Below are 27082 nucleotides of genomic sequence, written 5' to 3'. Positions count from 1 at the left end.
AAATAAATAAGTCACAGGGATATAATATACAGAATTAGGAATATAGTCAATAATATAGTAATAATTTTGTATAGTGACAAATGGCTACTAGACTTACTGTGGTGATCATTTCTTTAATTGAGGTATAGTTGATTTGCAATGTTGTGTTAGTTTCAGGTATACAGCAAAGTGCTTCAGTTATACATACATATATATCTGTTTTTTTCTGTTTCTTTTCCTTTTTAGGTTATTACAAAATGTTGAGTATAGTTCCCTATGCTATACAGTAGGTCCTTATTAGTTATCTGTTTTATATATAATAGTGTGTATATGTCAATCCAAGTCTCCCAATTTATCCCTCCCCACCATTTCCCCCCTGGTAACCTTAAGTTTGTTTTCTGTTTGTGTGGGTCTATTTCTGTTTTGTATATAAGTTCATTTGTATCATGTTTTTTAGATTCCAGTATAAGCGATATCATATGTTATTTGTCTTTGCCTGGCTTACTTCACTTATGGTGATCTCTAGTTCCATCCATGTTGCTGCAAATGGCATTATTTCATTCTTTTTGATGGTTGAGTAATAGTCCATTGTATATACGTACCACATCTTCTTTGTCCATTCATCTGTCAGTAGACACTTAGATTACTTCCATGTCTTGGCTATTATAAATAGTGCTGCTATGAACATTGGGGTGCATGTATCTTTTCGAATTGTGGTTTTCCCTGGATAAATGCACAGGAGTGGGACTGATGGATCATATGGTAACTCTATTTTTAGTTTTTTAAGGAACCTCCATACTGTTCACTATAGTGGCTGCACCAATTTACATTCCCACCAGCAGTGTAGGAGGGTTCCCTTTCCTCCACACCCTCTCCAGCATTTATTTTTTGTAGACTTTTTGATGATGGCCATTCTGACCAGTGTGATGTTTTAAATTTGAGTCACTATGTTGTACACCTGAAAATACCAAAATATTATATGTCGACTATACTTCAATAAAAATATAAATGAGAAAACGGGAATAATAATAATATCTACCTCAGATTCTTTCTCATAGGATGTTGGGAGGATTAAAGGAGTTAATACATATAAAATGCTTATCACTGCATACTAAGCTTTGCTAGCCCCACTGCTGACTGCCAGTCTTAGCTGATTCCTTGAGAGAAATTCTTCACATCACCTAGCTTAGTCATCTTGTAATGATTTATTCACTGGGATAAACATGTACCTTGTGATCTTATAGTAAGCTCATACCTTCAATCTTGTTTATTTTTCAGGAGTTATTGGCTGTGGGTATTTTGATCCTTGCAGAAAGTTCAAACCCGAAATATGTGAGATGATTGTGAATCTGGTTTCAGCGAGCAGAGTGCTGTGGCAGTGGACTAAGGTACAGAATCATCCGTTGTCAATAATCAGAAAAAAAAAGTCAACAATTATTCAGCCTAGTTCTCACCTCATGGCTCATGAAGTTATCATCACATCATGGGTAGTAGTGTTTTTCTGGAAAAGACAAATTAGGTGCTGAAGTAGATTTATGACACCTTTTCCTTCCAGGGAGCAAATATTCTGACTGAACGATGCTTTCCATATATATGAGATATTACTGTAAACCAGACACGGCATCCAGGATAAAGTAGAGTTTTGCTGAGATGAGAACACTGCTTTTCCACTTGTTACTCTGATTTGTAACTCTTTGTATGTCTGTCTTCCCTACCTGCTGCCAACAGCCAAACTGTGTCAGACACTCAGATGTTCACTGACTGAGGGAATACATGGATTTCCAGATACTCTTAGCTAACCAAGACTTAAAGTCCAACTTGTGGATTTCTCTGAGGTGGAGCATGAATTAGTAAATGGATGGAATGTACTCAACAGAATAGTCTAGATTTTAATACAGAGGTCAATGCCCTAAGTAAAACTCAGTAAGCATTGAGGCTGTCACCAGATGTCTGAAGCCAGACTCATGAAAAAGCAATTAAGGGTAGGTCTGAGATTTGAAAAAAAAAAAAAAAAAACACAACAAGATTGATATATTTGCTAAAAAAAATTGGTGAAGGAGATGAGGATTAATTGTCATAGTTCACTATACATTCATTTGGCCACTTACACACCATCTGGGCCTAAGCTTATGTCCTGGGGAAGCTCCAGCATGGAGTTTCAGAAGGTCTGAGTGTCTGAGATAATTTTCTGTGGTTAGGTCCATCTATTTTCCAGTGGGGCTATTGTTCAATTTACTGTGCCCATATGCATGTTTTTCTGGAAAGCTTTGGCCTTCCTGGTATCTTTCCATCAAAGCTTCTTTTGTTTTATGAACGTTTATCAGCTTCACTTCCTCACATTTCTTTACCTCTTTAACCCGTTTTGTACAAGTTTTCATTTCCACTGCTCTCATCAAGGTCACCAGATTCCTCCGTCTTGCCAAATCCAAGGGTTGGTTTCTTCTTCCTCTGACTCGACGCTTTAGCAGCATTTGACGTAAATGATCCTTCTAAACACTTTCTTCACTTGGCTTCAGAAGGGCCTCTTGCTCTTGGTTTTCTTCCTACCTCACTGGCTACCTTTTCTAAGTCCCCACTCTTTCCCCTCCTCTAAATACTGGAGTGCACTTGATCTCCATGTTGGGACCTCATCTCTACCTCCATTCGTACTCAGGTAGCCTCATCCAGCTTCATGGCTTTAAACACCATCTCTGTGCTGATGAGTTCAAAGTCAGCACTTCCATCCCAGGCCTCTTTGCCCGGCTCCAGACTTGTTTCTTTCTTTTTTAAAAATTTTTTAGCCTCACTGCACAGTATGTGGGATCTTAGTTCCCTGACCAGGGATTGAACCTGCGGCCCCTGCATTGGAAATGCAGAGTCTTAACCACTGGACCCAAGCCTGGGAAGTCCCCCCACTTGTTTCCAGCAGCTTAGTAGACACCACTGCTTCAATGTCTAATAACTGTCTCAAAGTTAACAAGTTCTTAAGTATGATCCTCCCTCAGAATTTTGTATCAATTATCCTGCTTCTCAGGCTAAAATACAGGGCTCCGTCCTTGATTTGTCTCTCTTATTCCCTACATCCAATCCATCAGCAAGTCTCAGTAACCAGGCTTTCAAAATATATACGGAAGCTGAGCGCTTATTGTCATCTCACAGCGATCACCCTGCCTGGTCCATCGCCTGCTCTCTGGACCATGCAGCGGCTTCCTAACCAGTCTCCTTGCTTTCTTCTTGCCCTCCTAGAATCTGTTCTTTACACAGTCCTAAAATGCTTTTTAACAAGCACATCAGAGATCATCATTCCTTCTTAAAACCACCAGTAGATTCCCAGTTACACTTGCAGTGAAACACAATGCCTAGCTCTGGCCTGTGAAACTCACCCTGAGTCGGCCCCTGCTTACTCCTCTTCCCTTCCATCGTTCTGCTCCAGCCATGCTGCCCTTCTTACTGTGCCTTGAACACCCCAAGTTTTTCATGCCTCTGGGCCGTTATACTTTGTTTGACTCTTTCTCGTTATTTTTACCTTCAGAGAGGGTTTCTGGGATCATTCTCTCTAAAACAACTGTCCACGACCCCATCACAGGCATTATCTGTCTCCTGACTCTACTTCATTTCTTCTAACCATGACATTTATCATTGTTATTTGCCTATCTGTTTATCAGTATATTTGTTTCTTATTTATTGTCAGGCTCTCCCACTCGAATAGAAGGTTCCTGATGGCAGCAGATTTAGCTGTGCTATTTACCATGGTATCTTTGTAAGGGTCGTGGGAGGTGCTCAAAAATACTCATTCACTCAAAAAACGAATGAATCTTCCTCCTCTCCCCAACCCCAAATAAGCAGCCTTCTTTGTATCTTTTCTTCAAATTTCTCATTTTCACAAAGCACTCCTTTAATCCACTCATGCCTTGTGTATCCCTTTATATTACTTTACATAGCTTTAAAGCAGAAGCAGGTGAGAAAAGAAAGAAGCTGACAAAAGTTAAAAGGAAATGTTGGAAGATAAGGAAAGAAGCAGGTTAATAAATGAGAAGAAAAGGGAAAGAAAGGACTTTATTTAATTCTACTGAATAATTGCTTCAGTTGCCAACGGCTGCCATCTTAGCTGCAGTCTTACAGGAAAGAAAAAAAAGCAATATTCACATAGCCTTATCCCTTTATTTTTGCATTTTTGTAATATAAGTGCATGTTTTACATTTTGGTGAGTAGAATGAACATTTTATCTTGGAATGGAACTGAGAGCAAAGAGGGAAATTGAAAGGTGATTGTTAACATAACACTTCTCTTTATTCTATATCTCCTCTTGCTACCTGCTGTTTTAACTTGCACTGTGAATTAGCCTATAGAAATTACTCTACAAACTCAATAGGGTACTTTTTCCATATGGAAAGGACATATTCCATGAATAGGTACTAAAGAAAGCATTTGCTTTCCTGAATTAGTCATGTAGGCCGTCTGCTTTGTATCTCCAGAGTTATCATTGTTTCACTTTCAAAAATGATGCTGATGGTATCAACTACAATCTTTACACTTGGCCAGCAATACTTCCCACACCTGACACCTCAAATTTATCCCTTAACTGGTACCTCTCTTTATAAGAATGTGGACTGTGTCATGTTATAGCTTTGCCTATTTGGATTCTAGAAGTGGGTAGAAATAAGTAAATTAGTGTTCAAACAAACAAGCAAAACTCACAAAAACCACCAAGTAATTATAGCAGTATGTCAGAATTGCCTGCCCATTTATTGCAGATATACAGACATATGAAAGCATGTTGACTGAGTTTGGATCCATAAGTGAAATCTAGATCATGATAAACGAATGTATTTGTGGAAATCCAAATGCACTCAGGACCTTAGTCAAAGCCATCTATAGAAGATGATCATTATTGACTTTAGATGTGAACATTCATTATTCTTAACTGAATGACAGCCGGCTCACACTCAGTGTTTTGTTATGACGTATTCCCGTATACACACTAATAATGATTAGGAATGATTATTCCTACAATTCACATCATTTTTAAGAACTCAGGGGACAGTGGCTTGTTCAAAGCCAGCTCATGGTGGTAGAACAAAAGAGTTGGAGTCTGCATCCAGTGCATTATTCTTCAGTCCATCGTATTCAAGGTCTTAGGGTCTTTTAAATTCTGTGCTGGTTTATTTATGATGTGTCTTTTTTCCCATCAATGCTGTGACAAAAATATAAACTTAATTTTAGTTTATTTACTCAGCCTATTTTATTTAAAATAGGAACTGTGAAATAAAATCATTCTAAAAGCAGTTGTGTTTTTAAAATAATTAATTAATTAATTATTTAAACATCATTATTGAAGTATAATTGCTTTACAATGGTGTGTTAGTTTCTGCTGTATAACAAAGTGAATCAGCTATACATATACATATATCCCCATATCGCCCGCCTCCCTCCCACGCTCCCTATCCCACCCCTCTAGGTAGTCACAAAGCACCGAGTTGATCTCCCTGTGATATGCAGCTGCTTCCCACTAGCTATGTCTTTACAACTGGTGGTGCATATATGTCCATGTCACTCTCTCACTTCGTCCCAGCTTACCTTTCCCCCTCCCCGTGTCCTCAAGTCCATTCTCTACGTCTGCATCTTTATTCCTGTCCTGCCCCTAGGTTCTTCAGAACCATTTTTTTTTCTTAGATTCCATATATATGTGTTAGCATACGGTATTTGTTTTTCTCTTTCTGACTTACTTCACTCTGTATGACAGACTCTAGGTCCATCCACCTCACTACAAATAACTCAATTTCGTGTTTTTTTATGGCTGAGTAATATTCCATTGTATATATGTGCCACATCTTCTTTATCCATTCATCTGTCGATGGATACTTAGGTTGCTTCCATGTCCTGGCTATTGTAAATAGTGCTGCAATGAACATTGTGGTACATGTCTCTTTTTGAATCATGGTTTTCTCAGGGTATATGCCCAGTAGTGGGATTGCCGGGTCGTATGGTATTTCTATTTTTAGTTTTGTAAGGAACCTCCATACTGTTCTCTATAGTGGCTGTATCAATTTACATTCCCACCAACAGCGCAAGAGGGTTCCCTTTTCTCCACACCCTCTCCAGCATTTAGTTTGTAGAGTTTTTGATGGTGGCCATTCTTGTGCTTTTAGTTTTATCTGAAAAGTAAATTGAGAGTATTACATTTTGTTTCCCAACTCTAGGTGAAGATGCTGCCTACTCCTTCTAAATTCCATTACATTTTCAATCTGCGAGATCTTTCCAGAATTTGGCAAGGAATGTTAACCATAAAAGCCGAGGAGTGTGGTTCAATTCCTGTTCTCCTGTCACTTTTCAAACACGAGTGCAACAGAGTAATTGCAGACAGGTGTATATCACAGTGCTTGAGTTTAAATGTACTATATAAGTAGTTTATCCTACTAGAATAATTCCTGCATTATCTGCTCAAATAAGTAGAATAAAGGAGTATTATCTTAAATTGCTCTGGGGTTTGTGAAGCATGGATGTCATTTCCCACCTGCTGGTGGGAAAACGCTCTGCCAATTTCCTTGAGTATTATTTCAACAGGACATTTAAAAAAACTAACCACATTATCAGAACGTTGATAACATTCAGAGGAAAATTTTGTTAGGTATAGTTTCTAAAAAGTTTGAGGTCTGTGTAGTGAGAGCTCTGCTGCATGGTGACATCTGGTACATAAGCTTAGTCATCTTTCTGAGCCTCTGTTCCCTCCTCTATAAAATACGATGGCAATGCTGGTCTTACAAAGCTGTAAAGGGCCTACCACAATGTCCCACGTAGGTGGTATCTGTCAGATGTTAGTCCCACTCCTTCCTCCCTTACCCCTCTGAAGTCATACGTCTGAAAAGGACCTTCATATACTGTGTGCCCACAAACCTAGAAAGAGGATGCTCACCCACTACTGACTGTCAACTCCATGCTTCTATTGCAAGTTTTAGGGACCCTGAACCTCACCCATGGGACTCATCTATACTGTTAAAGAAAAAAGTTATTTGTGACACTTGTTGAAACAATAAGACTCTCATACTTTATTCAAGACTATCATGAGAGGTATAGGGCCTATGCAGTGAGATTTTGCAGTAAGGGTGAGAAATTGGGCTCAACTCCAAATACAACAAGGAAAAAGTGGGAATTTATAACTGAGGAACAGGATGGAGGAGTTTGGTGGATGCGAAAGTGCTAAGAGGAAATAAGGGAGGTCTGGGAGGATTCTGGCTAAATGGATTTAGCAGGATTCTTGCTAAAATTAGATGGTGCAAAGAAGGACATGGAAGTCCAAAATTGGGGCTTAATAGGGAAGAGGATTCAGAAGAGCCTAAGTTTGGCCAAGGAGAGACTCTTTGTCAGTATTTTCTATAAGTGATACTATCAATATTATAGCTCTCTTGGTTGAGGTTACATCTGCCTCTGGTCAGAAGGCAGAACATATTGTTTCCCTGTTCTGAGATAATGGAGATACAGGATGGGGGCTGAGAGGAGGTGGAGAGGGGTTGAAACCATGTTCAGTTAGAAAAGATGGCTTCCTATTTTGCATTTTTACTCCTGTATTTTTGTTTCAGATTTGTAAGTCCTGATGATGAGCAGTGGTTTAATGCACATCTTATTCGTGCAGTTGAAGAAAATGTTAGCCCAGATGTAGGATCATATATTCTTTCTGAACCATACTTCGTAGATTTTCTCTGTGAGATGCCTGAACCAACTGGAGATGAACCTGAAGACACTGTGTTTGAAGTGCCCAAAATCTATGAATTGGTATTTATTTTCAGCTTTTTGGATCACTTACCTAACCAGATATTTGCCATAACTTGTACGATAGTTATATGTTATGATTCGTGTCATCATACACCAAGTAAAATATTAATTTCAATGAAATTTAGCAGCAATCCCATTGAAGTCAGATATAAGACAAGTACGCGTACAATTATCACAGTTATTTAATATTGGTTTGAAAGTTCTAGGCAGTGCAACAAAAATGACAAAAAAGAAAATAGATGTAATTATCAGATAGGAAAAAACAAAAATATCCTTATTTGCAGATGATATGATTATCTCTTAATTTAATCCAAGAGAATTTAAAATCTGTTTCAACTACTAAGAGTTCAGTTAGATGACCAAGTATGATATAAATATGAAACTGCGTAACTATCGTCTATATCAGAGGTTGGCAAATCACAGCCAGTGGTCCGAATCCAGCCTACCGCTGGTTTTTTGTTAGATTCATGAGCTAAGAAGGGTTTTTATATTTTTTAATGGGTAGAAAGAATCAGAAGAATAATAACATTGTGTGACATGAAAATTATATGGAATTCAGATTTCATTGTTCAGAGTTAAAGTTGTATTGGAACACAACATGTTTTCTATGACTGCTTTTGCACTACAGTGGTGGAGTTGAATGACCACATGGGCCACAAAGCCTAAAATATTTACTGTCTTGCCCTTTACAGAAGAAGGCTGCCATCTCTTGCCAAACAATCTCAAGACAGGAGATGAAACATAAAAGTATTTCATTCAACAGCAACAAATATGTAAAATATCTAGGAATAAACGCGATAAAACTTTACTTGGTTAAATGGCAACACATTGTTTTCCCTAAATTAACGTATAGGTTTAATGAAGCTTGAAACAAGACTCCAAAGAGATTTTTTAAAGAGGGTCACATAACACAGTAGTTCTGAAGTGCATGTAGGTCAAAGAATTAGATGGAGAGAAGCAATTTACAAAACAAATACGTGAATATTGACTTCAGAATAATTTGGCTACATAAACAATGTAAAAGTTCTGTCCATTTTTAAAGCTCCATAAGCAATATTAAGAAGCAAATAAAAACTGAGAAATATATTTGTTATTTTACAACCTTAATTACCACAGATAGGAGTTAGTGCTAGGGTTCTTTTTTAACTTTTTAAATTAGTTAATTTATTTATAACATTTTTATTGGAGTATAATTGCTTTACAATGTTGCATTAGTTTCTGCCGTAAAATAAGGCGAATCAGCTATATGTATACGTATATCCCTATATCCCTCCCTCTTGCGCCTCCTTCCCACTCTCCCTATTCCACCCCTCCAGGTAGTCACAAAGCACCAGCTGATCTCCCTGTGCTATGCAGCTGCTTCCCACTAGCTATCTATTTTACATTTGGTAGTGTGTATATGTCAATGCTACTCTCTCACTTTGTCTCAGCTTACACTTCCCCCTCCCCGTGTCCTCAAGTCCATTCTCTACATCTGCATCTTTATTCCTGTCCTGCCCCTAGGTTCATCAGAACCACTTTTTTTTTTTTTTTTAGATTCCATATATATGTGTTAGCATACTACTGTTTTTCTCTTTCTGATTTACTTCACTCTGTATGACAGACTCTAGGTCCATCCACCTCACTACAAATAACTCAGTTTCATTTCTTTTTATGGCTGAGTAATATTCCATTGTATATAAGTGCCACATCTTCTTTATCCATTCATCTGTCGATGGACACTTAGGTTGCTTCCATGTCCTGGCTATTGTAAACAGTGCTGCAATGAACATTGTGGTACATGACTCTTTTTGAATTATGGTTTTCTCAGGATATATGCCCAGTAGTGGGATTGCTGGGTCGTATGGTAGTTCTATTTTTAGTTTTTTAAGGAACTTCCATACTGTTCTCTATAGTGGCTGTATCAATTTACATTCCGACCAACAGTGCAAGAGGGTTCCCTTTTCTCCACACCCTCTCAAGCATTTATTGTTTGTAGATTTTTTGATGATGGCCATTCTAACTGGTGTGAGTTTTGATTTGCATTTCTCTAATGATTAGTGATGTTTTGATTTGCATTTCTCTAATGATTAGTGATGTCGAGCATCCTTTCATGTGTTTGTTGGCAAGCTGTATATATTCTTCGGAGAAATGTCTATTTAAGTCTTCTGCCCATTTTTGGATTGAGTTGTTTGTTTTTTTGATATTGAGCTACATGAGCTGCTTGTATATTTTGTAGATTAATCCTTTGTCAGTTGCTTCATTTGCAAATATTTTCTCCCATTCTGAGGGTTGTCTTTTCGTCTTGTTTATAGTTTCCTTTGCTGTGCAAAAGAGTTTCATTAGGTCCCATTTGTTTATTTTTGTTTTTATTTCCATTTCTCTAGGAGGTGGGTCAAAAAGAATCTTGCTGTGATTTATGTCATAGAGTGTTCTGCCTATGTTTTCCTCTAAGAGTTTTATAGTATCTGGCCTTACATTTAGGTCTTTAACCCATTTTGAGTTTATTTTTGTGTATGGTGGTAGGAAGTGTTCTAATTTCATTCTTTTACATGTAGCTGTCCAGTTTTCCCAAGTGCTGGGGTTATTGACGGAAGAGGTCAGGAATGACTTCATACTGGAAATCAACCAGTTAGGTTTCAGACCTCTGAAAATGGAAATAACTAAAAGTCGACTAATCCATGACAAATGTTTGGAAATCTGTTAGGTCTAAAAAAAATTTTTTTAGAATTACTTTTGAATGTCTTTAGAATTGCTGCTTTCCTAAATTTTGCATCTTAAATATTATTTTTTTCTCTCTCCCCCCCACCCATAGGTACCATCCTTTGAATTTCTGTCTGAAAAACTCCAGTTTTACCAGAGACAGTTCAATGATCTCATTAGAGGAACATCTCTTGATCTGGTGTTTTTTAAAGATGCAATGACTCATCTTGTTAAGGTTCTAAGTATTGACTGTTTACTGATATAAATAGATCATATAAAAGCTTCGTAAATTTCACAGATAAACTTTTTCAGAGAATAAATATATAGTATTGGGTAGTGTATAGAAGAGAGTCTATAGGTTGAGTCAGTTCACTGTCTCACAAAACAAAGGCTTAATCAGAAACCGCTTATTTGAATCTGCCTACATGGAAGCAAATGTTTTTCAAGGGCAAACTGATGGGTTTTGTGTTCAGAGCTTTTGACTCGCTGAGTCAAAGAGTTTTACTTTCCTAGACAGTAACTTGGAGAACCCTATGAAAAAAATATTCCCTCCTCAAATTACATTTTGATGTGATGGGAATCCTGTTCCCCATGGAGGAAGAGTTGATGCTTAAAAAAATGTCAATTTCATGATTGGCTTACAGATTATGGGCGAACTGATGGGGAAAGGGGAAAGGTGGGTGTATAGGACTGATAAAAAATAGAAACCAACTAGAGGCAGCACCAGAAAAGGAGCATGGCTTGATCCAAGTCTGAAGGGCTGCAGAAAGGAGTTGTTTATTTGTATAATTTGTAGATCAAAAAAGGAGCTTCTCCAACAAAGTAGGATAGGGAGGAGTTTCTTTTTGCAACTCTTCTCCTCATGAAGAGGAGGCAGTTAACTCTGTGTTTATTACAGAATCATCTTCTACAAAACCAGTGAATTTCCAGGTGCTCTAGGATTGTTTCACATTCATCTATTCAGCAAGTATTATCGAGTACCCACTGTGGCTAGATCTTGGGGGCCTGGAACCCTGTTCTGGGTGCAAAACCACATAAGTGATTAACATATTGAAAATATAATAGAATTGATACATATCAAGGTGTCTGCCATCTGTAAAACTTGAATTAAAAAAAATTCTGTGTACTAGTGATAATGAATTTAGTGATCTGTCTAGACTTTCTTCCTAATCAGTGACATTAATGTAAAAGACAGCTTTTTAGCAGTGTCTCCAATTGGCCTGCATAAGATTCGAGCCACAATTTGAGCCTTATCCTCCCTGAAGGTATCAACCATAGAAAAGCAACATAAGGCTAAAGGCTGTTTCCCTAAGGTTTTTTTCTGCAAATGTCTTCCTACCCCATTTTAAGTAGAATTTTGGTACTTTAAAAATTTTTTCATTGGCAGAGATATGATAGAGGTAGTATTTGTTGTAGAGCTAGGTGTCTACGTAAGTCAGTGTGTTAGACTGATGATAATAAGCAAACAATTCTAAACTTCTTTCTACAGATTGGGAAGAGCAGTTCCATTATCCATTGAGTCTGAAAATAATAAAATTACACACACACACACACACACACACACACACACACACATGGAAAATAGTTTTGAAATTAGAGATGGGAAGGCCAATTTGTTCTCTTTTTCATGATGTAAATATAGATGGGCAAGGAAAGAACTGGAATTGAATAAGTCAATATGAAACCTTTTGCATTAAAGGAAAAAGTCTAATGTAGTCTAGAAGCATATGGTCAAACCTTGGACCCATTTAGTGCAAGCAAATGTAAACAGTTGAATTCTATTTTCAAACATATACTATTTTGTTTCAAAACAGATTTCACGAATAATCCGAACATCATGTGGAAATGCATTGCTGGTGGGTGTTGGTGGTTCGGGAAAACAAAGTCTTTCAAGATTGGCTTCTTTTATAGCTGGGTATCAAATATTCCAGATAACATTAACCAGGTAAGATAAAATGAAACGCCGGTATGTTTTCTTCTATGGTTAATTTCACTGGAGTAAAATGTTTACTTAAAAATTTACAACAATTCGGTTGTATTTCTTTTTCAAGTAAACTTTGTATTTGAGTGTAACATACATAAAGAAATGTACACAAATCATGGGTGTCAAAAAGTAAGTACACCTATGTAGTTAGCTCACAGATAAAGAAATAAAACATCACTAGCACCCGGAAGTACCCCTCAGGGTCCCGTCCCAGTCACTACCCTCCCAACGGGAACAATATTCTGATTTCTAAGCCCATTGATCGATTTTGCCCATTTTTTAGCTTTATGTCAGTCAAATCATATGGGATTTACTCTTTTGTGTCCAGTTTCTGTTGCTTGCTCTGTTTGTGAGATTCCTCCATGATGCTACATGTAGCAGTAGTTTGTTCATTTTTATTGCTGTGGAGCCTTCCGTTTTACCACATATTACCACAATTTGTTTATCCGGTATACTGCTGATAAACATTTGTGGGGTTTTCTTTTTGCACATATAGCTGTTATGAATATTTTTGTACATATCTGAGGATACTCCTAGAGATAGAAGTCCTGGGTATAATGATGCAAGGGGGAGTGAGTGAGGAGAGAAGACAGAGGAGGAAACCTGGAGTGGTTTCCAGAAACCCAGGAAGTAGAGAATTAGCCTGAAACTGTGGATTAAATTAAAGCATGAAAAGTGGTGACTAATGTTTCAAAACTTTCAGTGCATTGGATGGGGGCAGAAGCCACGTTGCATGAAGGAGGTGAAGAAGCAGAGATAATAAGTTTAGAAACTCCTCAAGAAGCTTAGCTATGAAAGAAAGAAGCGAGAGAGGTCAGGACCTAGAGAGGGGTGTGCTGTGACTGTGTCTGTATATTGCAAAAGCAATACCTAACAGTCAGTTTAATTTTTAAAAATGAGCAAAATGGCTTTGTGACTTAACTGACTGGTCAGTGAGAGGGTAACCCTAACAGCACCAGGCCACACCACCTCTGAGGAAGGATGTGGGCTGTGTTGCTCTCATAGGTGCAGCTACTTCTCAGCAAATTAACTTACCAGTTTCCCTTTTTAATGAATTCTCCCCCTTGGGAATTATCTGACAGGACGTACGGTCTCTTTTTGATGACATTCCTTTTGCCGAGGTCTACAAGGTTTTTAACTAAAGTGCCACCCAGAAGGACTTCTAAGGCACTCCTAGTTTAAAACTAGGCTATTTATTCATTTAAATGTATGTATGCTACATCATCTCTAATGCCCACAAAAACCTTTACAAATAGGTAATTATCTTCATTTTGCAGATGAGGAAACAAGTTGACAAACGTGAAGAAACTTTTCTAAAGCTGCAGAGCAGGGATTTGAACCCTGGTCTTTCTGGTTTCAATGCCTGTAATCTTTCCACTAGACCCTATGGCTTACACAAAACTCCCTATTACCTACACTGTGAAGCCTCCTTCAAATAAGGGTGTCTTTATAATCCCTTTCATCGATCTACCCACACGGCTTTATATGCAACACTTAAGAAAATGTCTGCTTTATTTTTACACATCACGTGGCTTCTGGTAGCACATTCCTTTTGCAGGAAACAGAGTAAACAAAAAAAACCCAAAAGACCAAGATCTTCTCTTTTCATAATCCGTAACCACATAATTGTAACACTTCTATTATTTATATCACATTGCATAATGCATCTTTTTCTGAAGGCTTTCTCTGAATCTAGCCATTTAGTAAGACATGCAAATGACCACTTTATGTAATTCATCATTAATTTTATTTGTAATTTATCTTGTTTTCTCACCAATCTAAGCTCACCCAAATTTCAGATTAGTTTTAAATATTATACATATATTCACTTGGGCAAAAAAATCTGTTACTGAGGACTGTCCGACTGTAGAGAATAAAAGTTCATTTCCCTGTTCCCAGTTATTGTTCCTGAGCCACTTCTGGTAAATTCCCCATTTCTCACTTCTCAAACTAAATAAAACCTATTTATGTAGAGTGGTAACATATAGCTATTTAGCTCTGTGTTTTCTAGCAGGCACTGTTACTTAGTATCTATTGGAGCAGGTGCAGATTATGCTCTAATTATCATGGATTATATTGTGTTTTGAAATAAATTATGATTTTATATATATATATATATTTTTTAATTTAAAACCTCCTACCACTTCTCTTTTTAGGTCTTATAATGTGAGTAACCTAACAGAGGATTTAAAAGCTTTGTACAAAGTTGCTGGTGCTGATGGCAAAGGCATCACTTTTATCTTTACTGACAATGAAATAAAAGATGAGGCATTTCTAGAATATCTCAACAACCTGCTATCTTCAGGGGAGGTATGTCTCAAAAGCAGAGAAAGAGCTTGTATTTTAAAAATGTAAATCCAAATAGAAAAAGCAGCAGCCCTTCAGAAGTGAGGCCATTTAGCACACATTTTTCATTTTAGAAATGATTAATGTATAAGGTTCAATAGATTTTTTGAAGTTTCTCTGAAATTAATGCTGTTCATCTCCAGATATTTTATATGCCTTCTTCCATCTTAAATATGGTTCCTTATTTGTCTCTTCAGTCTTCAGTTGGATCCTATAATTTATTTTAGGAGAAGCAAAGTTTATCTATCTATCTATCTAATAATCAGGAGTATAGAATGATTGAAAGAGTTCCACTAACTGCAAGTAAGTAGATGTTTGTGTCACCACTGCTGACACCACTTATATCAGCACTTCTGTGACCACCCACATGCTGGTACTTCATTAGTAGTTTGCACAGGACTCAGCGTAGTTGGACTTATGGCTAACATTTATTACAGCCACACAGTAAGGATTCACAGCTGGATCAGTAAAGAAAAAGGCACATTGGGGGAGTCTGGGAAAATCCATGTGCATACTTACTATGTTCTCACTAAAGGGTCCATACGGAATGTGTTTTCTGTCCACATGAAGTGAAGTGCAGAAACACATGTGCTGTTTCTGTTTCGGGAAGCCCATATGAGACTCTGAATTCAAGGTCTTCTTGGGAGCTGGTTGTGTAAGTCATTCTCTGCCTGGCCACTACTGCCAAAATTCCAGACTCCCAGAAGGAAAGTAGATGTTCACCATCTATCCCAATGTTTGTATAAATAGTCTAGGCACAGTGGAACAACCTTATCAATTAGTAATGGAGGAGACATTCCAAAAGCCCAGCTCCCAGATGCCAGGCAAGGGCCAGCCCTGCAAGCACACCCTTCTCAAGATCAGACCTGCCGTGTGAACTTTTCCTTTCACAGTGGTGTGTATTGATGCTTACTGGTGCACGATCTAGTTACCTACTTTGGAACCAGAGTTGAGACTGACTGTGAGTCAGAACAGAGGGCATCGCTGGACATTTAAAGAGATGATTGGAATGGTAGAGGAGATGGCTTTTTGGTAATAGCTATTTGAGCCAAAGGAAACATAATTTGCTCCTGATTGAGCTAATGAATAAAAAGTTGCACTCTTGTAATCTCTGGCAAACTAGGGATTTGATTGTGGAGATGCAGGAAAAAATATGAACAGAGATGACATGTGAGGGGAGGGGAGGGGAAGGGCCAGACTTCGGCAGTGCATTGGCTGTTGGGAACTCTTAAAACACTGAACACTCTCTTGTCTATTCCTCAAAGATCTCCAGTTTGTTTGCACGGGATGAGATGGATGAAATCACCCAAGGGCTGATATCAGTGATGAAAAGGGAGCTACCTCGCCATCCTCCCACCTTTGATAATCTGTATGAATACTTCATTTCAAGATCAAGGAAGAACTTGCACGTTGTTCTCTGCTTTTCTCCAGTGAGTTTTTATTTTATTGATTTCTGTGTAGGAGGAGTTACTTCTTTGAATGTACTCGGTTCTTGGAATGTACTTTTGCTGATGAGATGATTTGTCAGAAATGAACACTTGTTACATTGAATTAAAATCAACTCTTTACTAACACCAATCTTCACTGACCAAAATCTCATGACAAAGTGTGAAAATTTAAAATATTCATCTTATCAGTGATTATTGCCTAGCCTACAACTTTCATTACCTAGAGACAGAGATTATTTGATTTGTAAGAGGTTTGGTGATGTAGTCTTGTTCAGCTCTACCCCCAGTAAAGACATACCATCTAGAATGTCCCTAACGTAGGATTGAATGTCTCTGTCTCATTGTGCTGTCCAGTATAGTAACCATTAGCCATGTGTATCCATTTAAATTGTGCTCAGTTAAAATAAAGTAAAAATAAAAATCCAATTTCTCAATCCCACTAGCTGCATTTCAAGTGCTCAATAGCTACCTGTGGCTAGTGGCTACCATAATGGAAAGCACACATATAGAACATTTCCATCATCACAGAAAGTTCTATTGGGCAGCTCTGCTCTTGGGGGGAAGGGGAGGTATCTCACTAACTTATAGGGCAACTTGCTTAATTTTTAGATAGTCTGATAGCCAGAAAGGTCTTCTTTACAAACAGTGGAATTTTGTCTTTGTTTTTTCCCCTGTGATTCTTTTTTTTTCCCATTTATTTATTTATTTTTGGCTGCATTGGGTCTTCATTGCTACTGTGCCTGGGCTTTCTCTAGTTGTGGCGAGCGGGGGCTACTCTTCGTTGCGGTGCGCAGGCTTCTCATTGCGGTGGCTTCTCTTGTTGTGGAGTGTGGGCTCTAGGCGCCCGGGCTTCGGTAGTTGTGGCACGTGGGCTCAGTTTTTGTGGCTCGCGGGCTCTAGAGTGCAGGCTCAGTAGTTGTGGCGCATGGGCTTAGTTGCTCCATGGCATGTGGATCTTCCCGGACCAGGGCTCGAACCCCTGTCCCCTGCATTGGCAGGCGGATTCTTAACCAGGGAAGTCCCTTCCCTGTGATTCTATTTGTCCTGTAAAATCAACCTGATCCCTCTCCCACATACAGCTCTTCAGATATTTGGAGAAAGTTTTTGCAGACTCCCTAAGTCGTTCCCTTTTTAGACCAAACACCTCCCGTTTCTTCTGCTGCTCTCACGTGCCCTAGTGTCCAGGCCTTTCACGGTCCTGGTCATCTCGCTCTAGAAGAGGTCTGGTTTGTCAGTTTCCTCTTAAAAGGTAGCTCCTAGAATTGAACAGATATAGTCTTAGGATGGGGAGAGTGTGGAAATATTACTTCCTTTCATCTGGACACTTCATTTACATATTAATGCAGCCCAAGAAGGTTCCTGAAAAAAAATTTGTGGTGTCATATGCTATGGACTCAGAATATATAAACGTCCCTCTGGCTGACTTATAATCCTTTCGTGTTTCTAATGCTTTTTTACTTTTCTGTCGATAGGTTGGTGAGAAGTTCCGTGCCCGCTCTTTGAAATTTCCTGGCTTGATATCAGGCTGCACCATGGACTGGTTTAGTCGCTGGCCGAAGGAGGCTCTGGTTGCGGTGGCCTCCTATTTCATTTCAGGCTATAGTATCGTCTGCTCTAGTGACACCAAAAGACAAGTTGTAGAAACAATGGGCCTCTTTCACGACATGGTTTCAGAGAGCTGTGAAAGTTACTTCCAAAGGTAAGTGACATTACATAAGCATGATAACTACAGAAACACCAAGTTCACTCCAAAGAGGAATTAAATGTAACGTCCAGTAAGAGACTCGTCATAGTGATTGAGCACGAAATCCCAGCTAAATCCCACTTAGATATTTTTCCTTGCTTTGATGTTCTAGTGATTATGTATAGAAACGATGATAAGTAAGCAAGATTTAAAAATTAACTAGTATCCATACTTAAGTATCTTTTTCCCTCCAGACCTCAAAGTAACAGACGCTTAAAATAAATCATTTTATTTCATTTGCTTAATTTAATTATTTTTGGAAATGACTTAAAATAATTCATTATAAACTGTTTAAAATTAGTTTCTTATTCAAGTGCATTATTTATTTTGATTAAAGAAATCCACTCTTCTAAAGTTTCATTATAGCCTTATGCTAAGGGAACATTTAGATTTTGTATTTGCATCATTTAATCTTACCCATGTTTTCATGCCAAATAATTATGAAGCTAAATTTTAATTGACTGCAGAACAGTCCAGTCCCTAAAAGCAGAAATGGTGTTCATGATGTGAAAGCTGGTGTTGGCAGTTCAAGAATATAGCATTTTTTCCCAAAGTGTGATAGTCACTGTGTACTATTGCTCTGAATAAAGATGGGCCACCCTGGGTCTCTAGAACTAAGGCTTCTTCCTTAGGGTTAATGCACAGGCTTTAGGGAGTGCAGAACCTCCCAGAAAGACTAGGCCTATTTTTCTGCATAGAGAGTCTGGGTAACACTTTAATTGATTTTCCAGGGGGGCGGGGGTTCCTATCTCACAAGTTTGTTTATCCTGTATCGTTTTCTTTGTTTAAATCCATACTTGGACCATCCTCTTAAATAATTCTAGATCATCTCCCAGATTCTCTTGGTAAATCCGTGTGTATTAATCCTCTCCATTGGGAAGATTTTCTTTCTACTTAACTTGAACTCCACCCCTACTACCATCAACTGTGGAGCTACAAAAACCTACATCTTTATTTTTTTTAATTTCAGTGTATTTTCCAAAGTTTTCATATCCTCTTAGGTTGTAGAAGTTTGTTCTGAAAGCAATATTTATATAATGCTTTAAAAATAATCATATGTATGCCAAAGTCCTTAAAAATTTTTTTAATGTTAAAAATCTTCAGAACTCCAAAAGTGAAATTTTAATATAGAATCAATTTAATTTAATATAAAAATATAATTTTATAGTATGTGAAGATCTCTTCTTTGACCTGAGTTTCTCCTGTATAAAATTATTCCTTTTATTTATTTCTATTGTTAAATGTAATTATTATACTAAAGCCCATAGTGAGTTGAATGTTTGAATCGAGTGTGCCTGATTTCAAGGACTATCCAGCGATTTAGGGGAGAGATTGGTTTTCACCTTTGTAAGCCTGGGTTACTAGCAGAGAAGAGGTGTGTAGCAAATACCAGGTGAATGAAAACGGATCTCAGCACAAGTTCATTTCAACCACTTATCCCTACTATTTGTACAGAATTTTAAAGTTTACAAAGTGTGTTTATGTTTACATAAACTGTTTTATTTTTGGATTTTCACAAAATTCTGGGAGGTGTAGGGCAGTGATTCTTTTCTGAGTTTTCCAGATGAGGAAACAGAAGCCCAGAATGGGCATAGGGTCAAGTCAAAACATCAATTAGAGATTTAGTGTTCTTTCCGCCTCACCTCTAGGTTTCCATTCACAATTCCTGCCCCCTTGCTAGTGAGTCACTCTCCAGAATTACACTGATTTCACAGTGAGAAGAGCGTCTCTGTTGACATTTTAGGAGAGTATGTCAGAATGATAGATGTGAAGATCTTTTTTCTTTTCTGCTTTCAGTTACCGCCGAAGAGCACACGTGACTCCCAAGTCTTACCTCTCATTTATAAATGGTTATAAAAACATTTATGCTGAAAAGGTGAAATATATTAATGAACAAGCTGAACGTATGAATATTGGTAAGTGGAACAGAATCTTATCTTTTAGGGCTTGTCTGATAGGGATGCCACTATTTTGTTTGGTGGATATTGTTGTATTTGAAAACAAAATATTGATTTTCTTGTTAGTAATAGATTATTTTGAGGGATACACTTATGGGTCTTTTGACCTGTCAAGAAACTCTGGGCAGAAAAAAATCTAAACAGAGGTGGGCTGTTTTTTTTGTTTTGTTTTGTTTTTTTTAATGGATGTTAACTAAATTTATTGAGGTGATCATTTTGCAATACATACATATATCAAATTATTATGATGTCCACCTTAAACTAATATAATGTTACGTGATAATTAAAAAAAAGAATCTATATTCAGCCATAAAAAAGAACGAAATAATGCCTTTTGCAGCAACATGGATGGACCTAGAGACTATTATACAAAGTGAAGCAAGTCAGACAGAGAAAGAAAAATATCATATAATATCACTTACATGTGGAATCTAAAAAATGATACAAATGAACCTATTTACAAAACAAACTGACTCACAGATTTAGAAAACAAACCTACCGTCACCAAAGGGGAAGAGATGGAGGGGAGGGATAAATTAGGGGGTTGGGATTAACATGTACACACTACTAGATATAAAATAATCAACAAGGACCTACTGTATATAGCACAGGGAACTCTACTCAGTACTCTGTAATAATCTTTATGGGAAAAGAATCTGCAAAAGAAAAGGTGTATGTATATGTATAACTAAATCACTTTGCTGTACTACTGCAACTAGCACAACACTGTAAATCAACTATACTCCAATATAAAATAAAAATTAAAAAAAAAAGAATCTGTTCTGTTCGTATATACCATGTATGTGACCACTGTGTGCACACATATACAGATGACACTGACTGTAAAGTAGTAAAACTAATTTCACCAGCTATAAGGGAAGACAGTTCTCTATATTATAGTTAACACATTTTATTTATAGCTGCTGTGATAGAGGTGGGCTGTTTTTCTTCCAGAACCATTTTATTCAACTCCTTCAACTTTGGGTCCACCCTGTTGGTCAGCGAGTCACCACAGTCGCTGAGTTGCTGCTTGCAGATGGGGGAAAAGCCAGCCCTTGGGAACACCACAATTTCAGTTTTTGGTTTCATTACAATTTCCCTCAATTTGTGTAAACTTTGCCATGTTAATGCTTCTCAAATTTCTAACAAAGAAAAAGACAAAACAGAAACAAAAATGAACAAATAAAAACAAAAAGAGAGTTTACGTGAGCAATGATTTTATGAGTGTCTAGTGTATGTAGCATAAGCAGGAAAAGTGTAAATGGGGACCGATTTTATGTCCAGAAAGCATTTGGCCCAAATAATCCAAAACACCTTAGTGCTGTCTTTTCACGTCTACACAGAACGTGGTCACAAAGCATAAAGGTCTGTGAAGGTATGGTGACGATAAGAACCCTATGAGAGAAACTTTCTTCTGTTGTCTTTCTAATGGCTCACCTTCTTGAAGCTTGTCTATATGATGCTCTAGACTCAGGGGTGTGCTGAAGCTACTTGCACTGGCTCATGAGAACTGATGGTTAAATTAGGAATTTCATGATCTGGTTGCTAACAGAGCCTTTATTAAAAATTAATTAACTTACAATTAAATTAATTATGTTAAAAGTGAGGGCAATAAATACTCAAAACTCATTACTTCTTAGCAGTTTTTACTTTAATTTACTCTTATTAATGTTCTTGAGGAACATTATTATTTCTGTTCTATCTGTGTGGTAGAAATATTATATAATGGTGTGTTACTGAGAACCTCTTGGTAGCTTGAAATCAGACATGGTGGGAGTATTTACACCACAGAAACTGGAAACCATACAAATGAGTGCCCTCACCCCAGACCCTGATGCTAAATGCTTACCAACACCACTCCATCTAGAGCCCAGCCAGAATGTGAGAAATTTAGTTAACCAGTTATTTTTCACTAGAGCACTGAGATTCTCAGAGCCAATTGCAGAAGTTTTAGCGGTTATTTTCATTTTTATAGCAGAGAACCACAAAAAACATTAATATATTATCTGTCTCATTTGCCATGTCAGCTGCAATATGATTCAAAGGCAAAAAAAATGATAGTTACAAAGCCAAGGAAAGCATAAGTTTGTCAAAGAAGTTCCCTGGCTACATTCAGCTTACTCATTATAGCAATGTGACTTTCCCTTAAATGTAACTAGATGATATTCTTCAGTCAGAGCTATTTTCTTCATTTCCTGATGAAACTCTCAGAAAATTGGTCAGTATTGTTGCTCCTAAAATATGTATATTTTTAAAGCATTTTGTCCATAATTATTTTGTGTTTGTTATAGTACAAATTATGGTGCCTTATAAGTAGTAAATACTGAATAACTGTTTGATGAGGGGATAGTCATATACTCAGTGTATATGTGTGTATTTGTAAAGGTCTTGATAAGCTGATGGAGGCAAGTGAATCTGTTGCAAAACTCTCTCAAGATCTTGCAGTCAAGGAGAAGGAGTTGGCAGTGGCATCTGTAAAAGCAGATGAAGTGAGTTGGCATTTATTTTATCACTACTGTGAGGAATATTTTTCCATATTAAAAAAAAAGCATTGTTTAAAAACGTTATTAAAAAGTAAACAGGGTATAAGCCTACAGACTATTTCTGGTAAGATAATGTTTACAAAGACCGTTAGATATTTTTGTTTAACTTATACTAAGACATACCTAAACTATTATATCCTCTACTTGGTCTAAGACTATTTTTTTCTTCCCTGGTTCTGTCTGTCTCTCTTGTTTTCTGTCATCTGTTTAGGAAATTTCTACTTGACTGCAAGTTATATTTGGTCTTCTCTTTAAGTTCCCTGCATGCTCTAGGTTTCTGGGATAACCCAAGTCCCATCTGAAGTTTGTGTCGAGGAAGGAAAAGGATAAAAAGAAGAGTTGGTTGAGTTTGTTTGTTTTTTTAAAGATACTCTTTCCAAGTTGATAGGGATATATGTGTGCTGCTCCTTTATCTACAACTCCTCCCCCCAGTCTCAGACCGCTTTCAGCTTCCACTCACTGACAGTCAGTTAAGAATGGATACTTAAGTCTTGACCCTTAGCCAGTTACTGAAATGAGAGAGAGAGCATAGGAGAGACATTTAGGATATGACACCTGGTAGGCACTTAGCACCCTGACGTATGGTAGGCACTCAATAAATATTAGCTATTTTTTTTGTTATTACATGAGGCTTAATATGACTTCTGACTTTATTCTCTTGCACTGACGTTAAATAGTTTTAAATTTCTAGAAATTACATAGAATGGAAATATCATTTTTCTGAAAGCTTAAAATATTTATTTATATAGTTCATGCCTCAGAGAAGCTTAGGAAATAGAAGACTGCAAGACTGCTCAAAGGAGTTACTTTAATACACCTTAAAATATAGACAACTTAGATGGGGAATAAATGTGCTCTTACTCTTGTTTTACATTATATTGAATAAATATTCTCTCACTGCTCAAATATGTTAATTGTGCTGGAAAGGTTTCTATTTACCCTCATATGTTTCCTCAATTTAACAGGTATTAGCAGAAGTCACAGTAAGTGCTCAGGCTTCAGCCAAAGTAAAAAATGAAGTGCAGGAAGTAAAAGACAAAGCCCAAAAAATAGTGGATGAAATTGATAGTGAAAAAGTAGTAGCTGAGACCAAGCTCGAGGCGGCTAGACCTGCACTGGAAGAAGCAGAAGCAGCCCTGAATGTGAGCAGTGCGTTGTTATCTCTCGCAACACAAGTCCTAGCAGGCACCATGTTCTGTTACATGAAATTAACTGTGGAATTTTTGTAATCAGGAAACTGAATTGAATTCTTAATGTGATTTATAATTTCTGAGTGTTGAAACAAATGTTTCTGTTGATTACATTTCCTAAGTTCTACCTTTTTTAAGTCTTTACTTCCCATAACTTATTTTCATTCTCAAATCAGCTTTCCATGAGAACCGAGGAATAATGCTAGTGATTATTGGCTTAAACTGTAGCCTAAGGGATTCAGATTCTTTAGAGAGCCTTCTCAGTTACTTCAGCATCCCAACTAGCCTATATCTTGCAGCCTTTAACCTTTTTAAAAAATCCCCTTGTGGTTCCCATTGCTCTTAGGATTAAAGTCCCGAGCTAGGTATCCACAGCTGTGAGACAAGAAGATCTCCATTTGCCTCTCATGACCACATGATAGATGATCTGGAGTAAAATTTACTTAACTCTCTTGGGTCTCAGTCAGGATTCTAATTCTTCATTGATCCTTGAAGGATCAATGTAAGCATAAAGGTAATGAATAGTTTGCTGGGCACATAGGAAGTACTCAATAAATATTAGTGCTACTGCTGTGATAACCTGGCTCCTGTCTACCCCTTCAATTTTATCTCTTGTCATTTTGTCCCTGCACACAGTATGATCCAGCCATACAGAAACAGCTACAGGCTTCTGCAGTAATCATGGTCTGTTACCTTTAAATGGGTCTCTCCCTCTGCCAAGAATGCTTTCTATTTTTCCTAACTTTCACTAACTAGTAAGAGTCAGTCTTCAAGACCAAGCTCAGATCTCACCCCTTCCAGAAAGTTTTCAATTCTTCTGGACCTCCTTTGTTTTCCTGTAACTCCTATACTTCTAACATGGCAAATAATCATAGTTTAGGGTAATTGTGTTTTCTCTCTCTTTTCCTTGGAGGATTCTGAGGACAGGGCTGTTTTTGGTTTGCTTTTGTTTTATATGGGAGAATGCTTGTAGTTGTTGAATACATGAATAGTTGTTAATACATGTAGTTTTTAAATAAATGAATAGATTTAGGATCATCATTTAATAAAATCATGACAATGACCAGGACACATTCTCCACCCTAACTCCTTTTGTGGGTCCTATGATAACACACAAGAGACTGATCACTGGACCAAACAAGTCTTAGGAGTTTTTTAGTGATCATATGATGTCCCAGTCCTTCTTGACTTGAATGTCAAGTAATATCTTATTTCAAACCCGGCTCACAGATAGAAACTTCCAAAAATATTTTTATGAGCCATATGTTACAATAACTTTTCTTGTCTCCTTCGAATTCCTCTCCCTTCCATGGACAGTGCAGCCCTCAAAATGAAAACTGAAGGTGAGGTTTCTGATATTCAGGACCTTGCCCCTCTTTTAATATCCATATAATATAGATTCTGTGCTTTGAAGATGCAAATTATCTAAATGTTACACATGAATGATGGTTGTTGCTAACAGAGGTCTGGGGTGGTGGGCAATGAATGGTAGTGATATACTAAAGCAATTCATTGTGGGCTACAGGGGAAAAAAAATGAAAACAGAGAAACAGAAAGCCCAATTTAAACAATGAAAGAGCCATTATCTTGGAATGCAAACCCTTGAGGAGATAATGTCAGGGATTGGGGAGAAAATATGTTTTAAAGTTTTCTACTTTAATTATTTAAAAGTATGAAATTTCCACATGACTAGGAATACTGCTTAACAAAAAATATTCTGATCCCTAACCCTAAATACAGACTATCAAGCCAAATGATATTGCCACAGTCAGGAAACTTGCAAAGCCCCCTCATCTTATTATGAGAATCATGGACTGTGTTCTGTTACTATTTCAAAAGAAAATTGACCCTGTCACTATGGATCCAGAAAAACCTTGCTGCAAGCCATCATGGGGAGAGTCATTAAAAGTAAGTAAAATCTATCTCTGTAAGTCCTGTGAGGTGTACCAGGTGTCCACATCCCAGGATACTCCATATAGACCAGACACACTGGCAGACAGTAATCAGTCATTGTGTACTGGAGAGTTTTTCTTAAACTGCATCTCCAAAAATGTAAGTGGGGAAAGATTTTAAAGCTGAATGCCCTCTTTTTATAAAATCTGTCCAGAACCTGTAGGTAGTATTGGCACAGTCTTGATGTCATCCCAACCCAGTCTCCAAAGGGGGGTTTGTGTGGTTGGGGGCATTTAGATGCACTCACTAGATGGGAAACTTACATTGTTTTTCTTCTTTACTCTTCACTATAGAAACGGGAAGACAACCTGCAATTTATAGCTTTAGGTTGACTACTCCCATAGTCTTGATTTGTATGTCTAGAGCAAATCAATTATTACTTCTTTGAAAAAAATTCAACTTAGAAGTACATGCTAACTCAGGAAGAAAGTACACATTTTCTTCCAGAGCTTACAGGCTGTAATACTATTTTTCAGTTGATGAGTGCGACGGGATTCCTGTGGAGCCTTCAGCAGTTCCCCAAGGACACAATAAATGAAGAGACTGTTGAGTTACTACAGCCATATTTTAACATGGATGATTACACTTTTGAAAGTGCCAAAAAAGTCTGTGGGAATGTGGCTGGTCTGCTGTCTTGGACACTTGCTATGGCAACATTTTATGGTGTCAACAGAGAAGTGTTGCCTCTGAAGGTAAAAGTTTCCCTTCCTCTCCCAGTAAATCAGTTCTTAATAAAATCATTCATTGTTATTGCTGCCATTAAAAGACACTGTATGTCCTCTCACAAGTTCTCATTCTTTTTATATCTGTTACATGTTTCTTGGCCTTGCAGACAAGAAACCAAAATCAACTTGTTAACTTAAACTAGAAGTGAACTTATTGGGTATAATAATTGAGCTATCATGAAAGAAAACTGGCTTTAAAGTTTGGAGATTAGGTTTGGAGACTGAATTTGATTACGATATTCCAAACAAATTTTATGAAAATTAAGATCAACACCTAGAAATGTTTTAAGTTTCAAAGACAGGAAGAGAACCTTATAGGCATCTAAGAAACAAAGTTTAAAAGGTTGCTTACAAAAGAGGAGAGATCAGGATGTGCACAGACTTGCCACAACCCTAAATACTAGAAAATAATGGAAAACATATGCAGAGTACTGAGGAGGAAATTACTGGGGTCCAAGAATTCAGTCGCTGGCCAAGCTGCCCTTAATGGGAACAAAAGACAAAAAGACATTCTTAAGGATTCGATTTAAGTGTTGAGGGATAAACACACACTCTCTCTGTCTCTTTCACACACACACACACACAAACACACACCCCATCTATACTGGGCCAGATTGTCCTTTATGTCTGAGAGAACAGAAATACATTCTCAGGAGTGCAAAGGATTCATAAAATATATCACCCAGACACACACTACCCCCAATCCCCGCCCCCCAGCCTGTCCCATAAAGCTAAAAGTGTTGAAAGTGGTTGCTCTTTCCACTTTGTTGAAAGTGGCATG

General features: G+C 37.5%; 1 protein-coding gene across 1 annotated transcript in view; it reads left to right on the top strand.

The window, feature by feature from the left end:
• The window catches only part of DNAH8 (dynein axonemal heavy chain 8), a gene marked incomplete at its 5' end in the record, with an annotated part of 322388 nt that overhangs the window by 176918 nt on the left and 118388 nt on the right, over window positions 1-27082 (top strand). Inside the window, 13 exons of the mRNA XM_082664076.1 lie at window positions 1258-1367; window positions 6159-6322; window positions 7536-7728; window positions 10523-10645; window positions 12225-12355; window positions 14551-14704; window positions 16006-16170; window positions 17661-17887; window positions 19730-19848; window positions 22276-22379; window positions 23399-23575; window positions 25364-25531; window positions 26053-26268. Coding sequence (XP_082520202.1) covers window positions 1258-1367; window positions 6159-6322; window positions 7536-7728; window positions 10523-10645; window positions 12225-12355; window positions 14551-14704; window positions 16006-16170; window positions 17661-17887; window positions 19730-19848; window positions 22276-22379; window positions 23399-23575; window positions 25364-25531; window positions 26053-26268 — 2051 coding nt within the window. The remainder of the gene's footprint in view (window positions 1-1257; window positions 1368-6158; window positions 6323-7535; window positions 7729-10522; window positions 10646-12224; window positions 12356-14550; window positions 14705-16005; window positions 16171-17660; window positions 17888-19729; window positions 19849-22275; window positions 22380-23398; window positions 23576-25363; window positions 25532-26052; window positions 26269-27082) is intronic.

This window comes from Grampus griseus (assembly GCF_964374135.1).
Source record: "Grampus griseus genome assembly, chromosome: 10".
NCBI lineage: Eukaryota > Metazoa > Chordata > Mammalia > Artiodactyla > Delphinidae > Grampus > Grampus griseus.
This window is presented reverse-complemented; position numbering and strand designations above follow the sequence as displayed.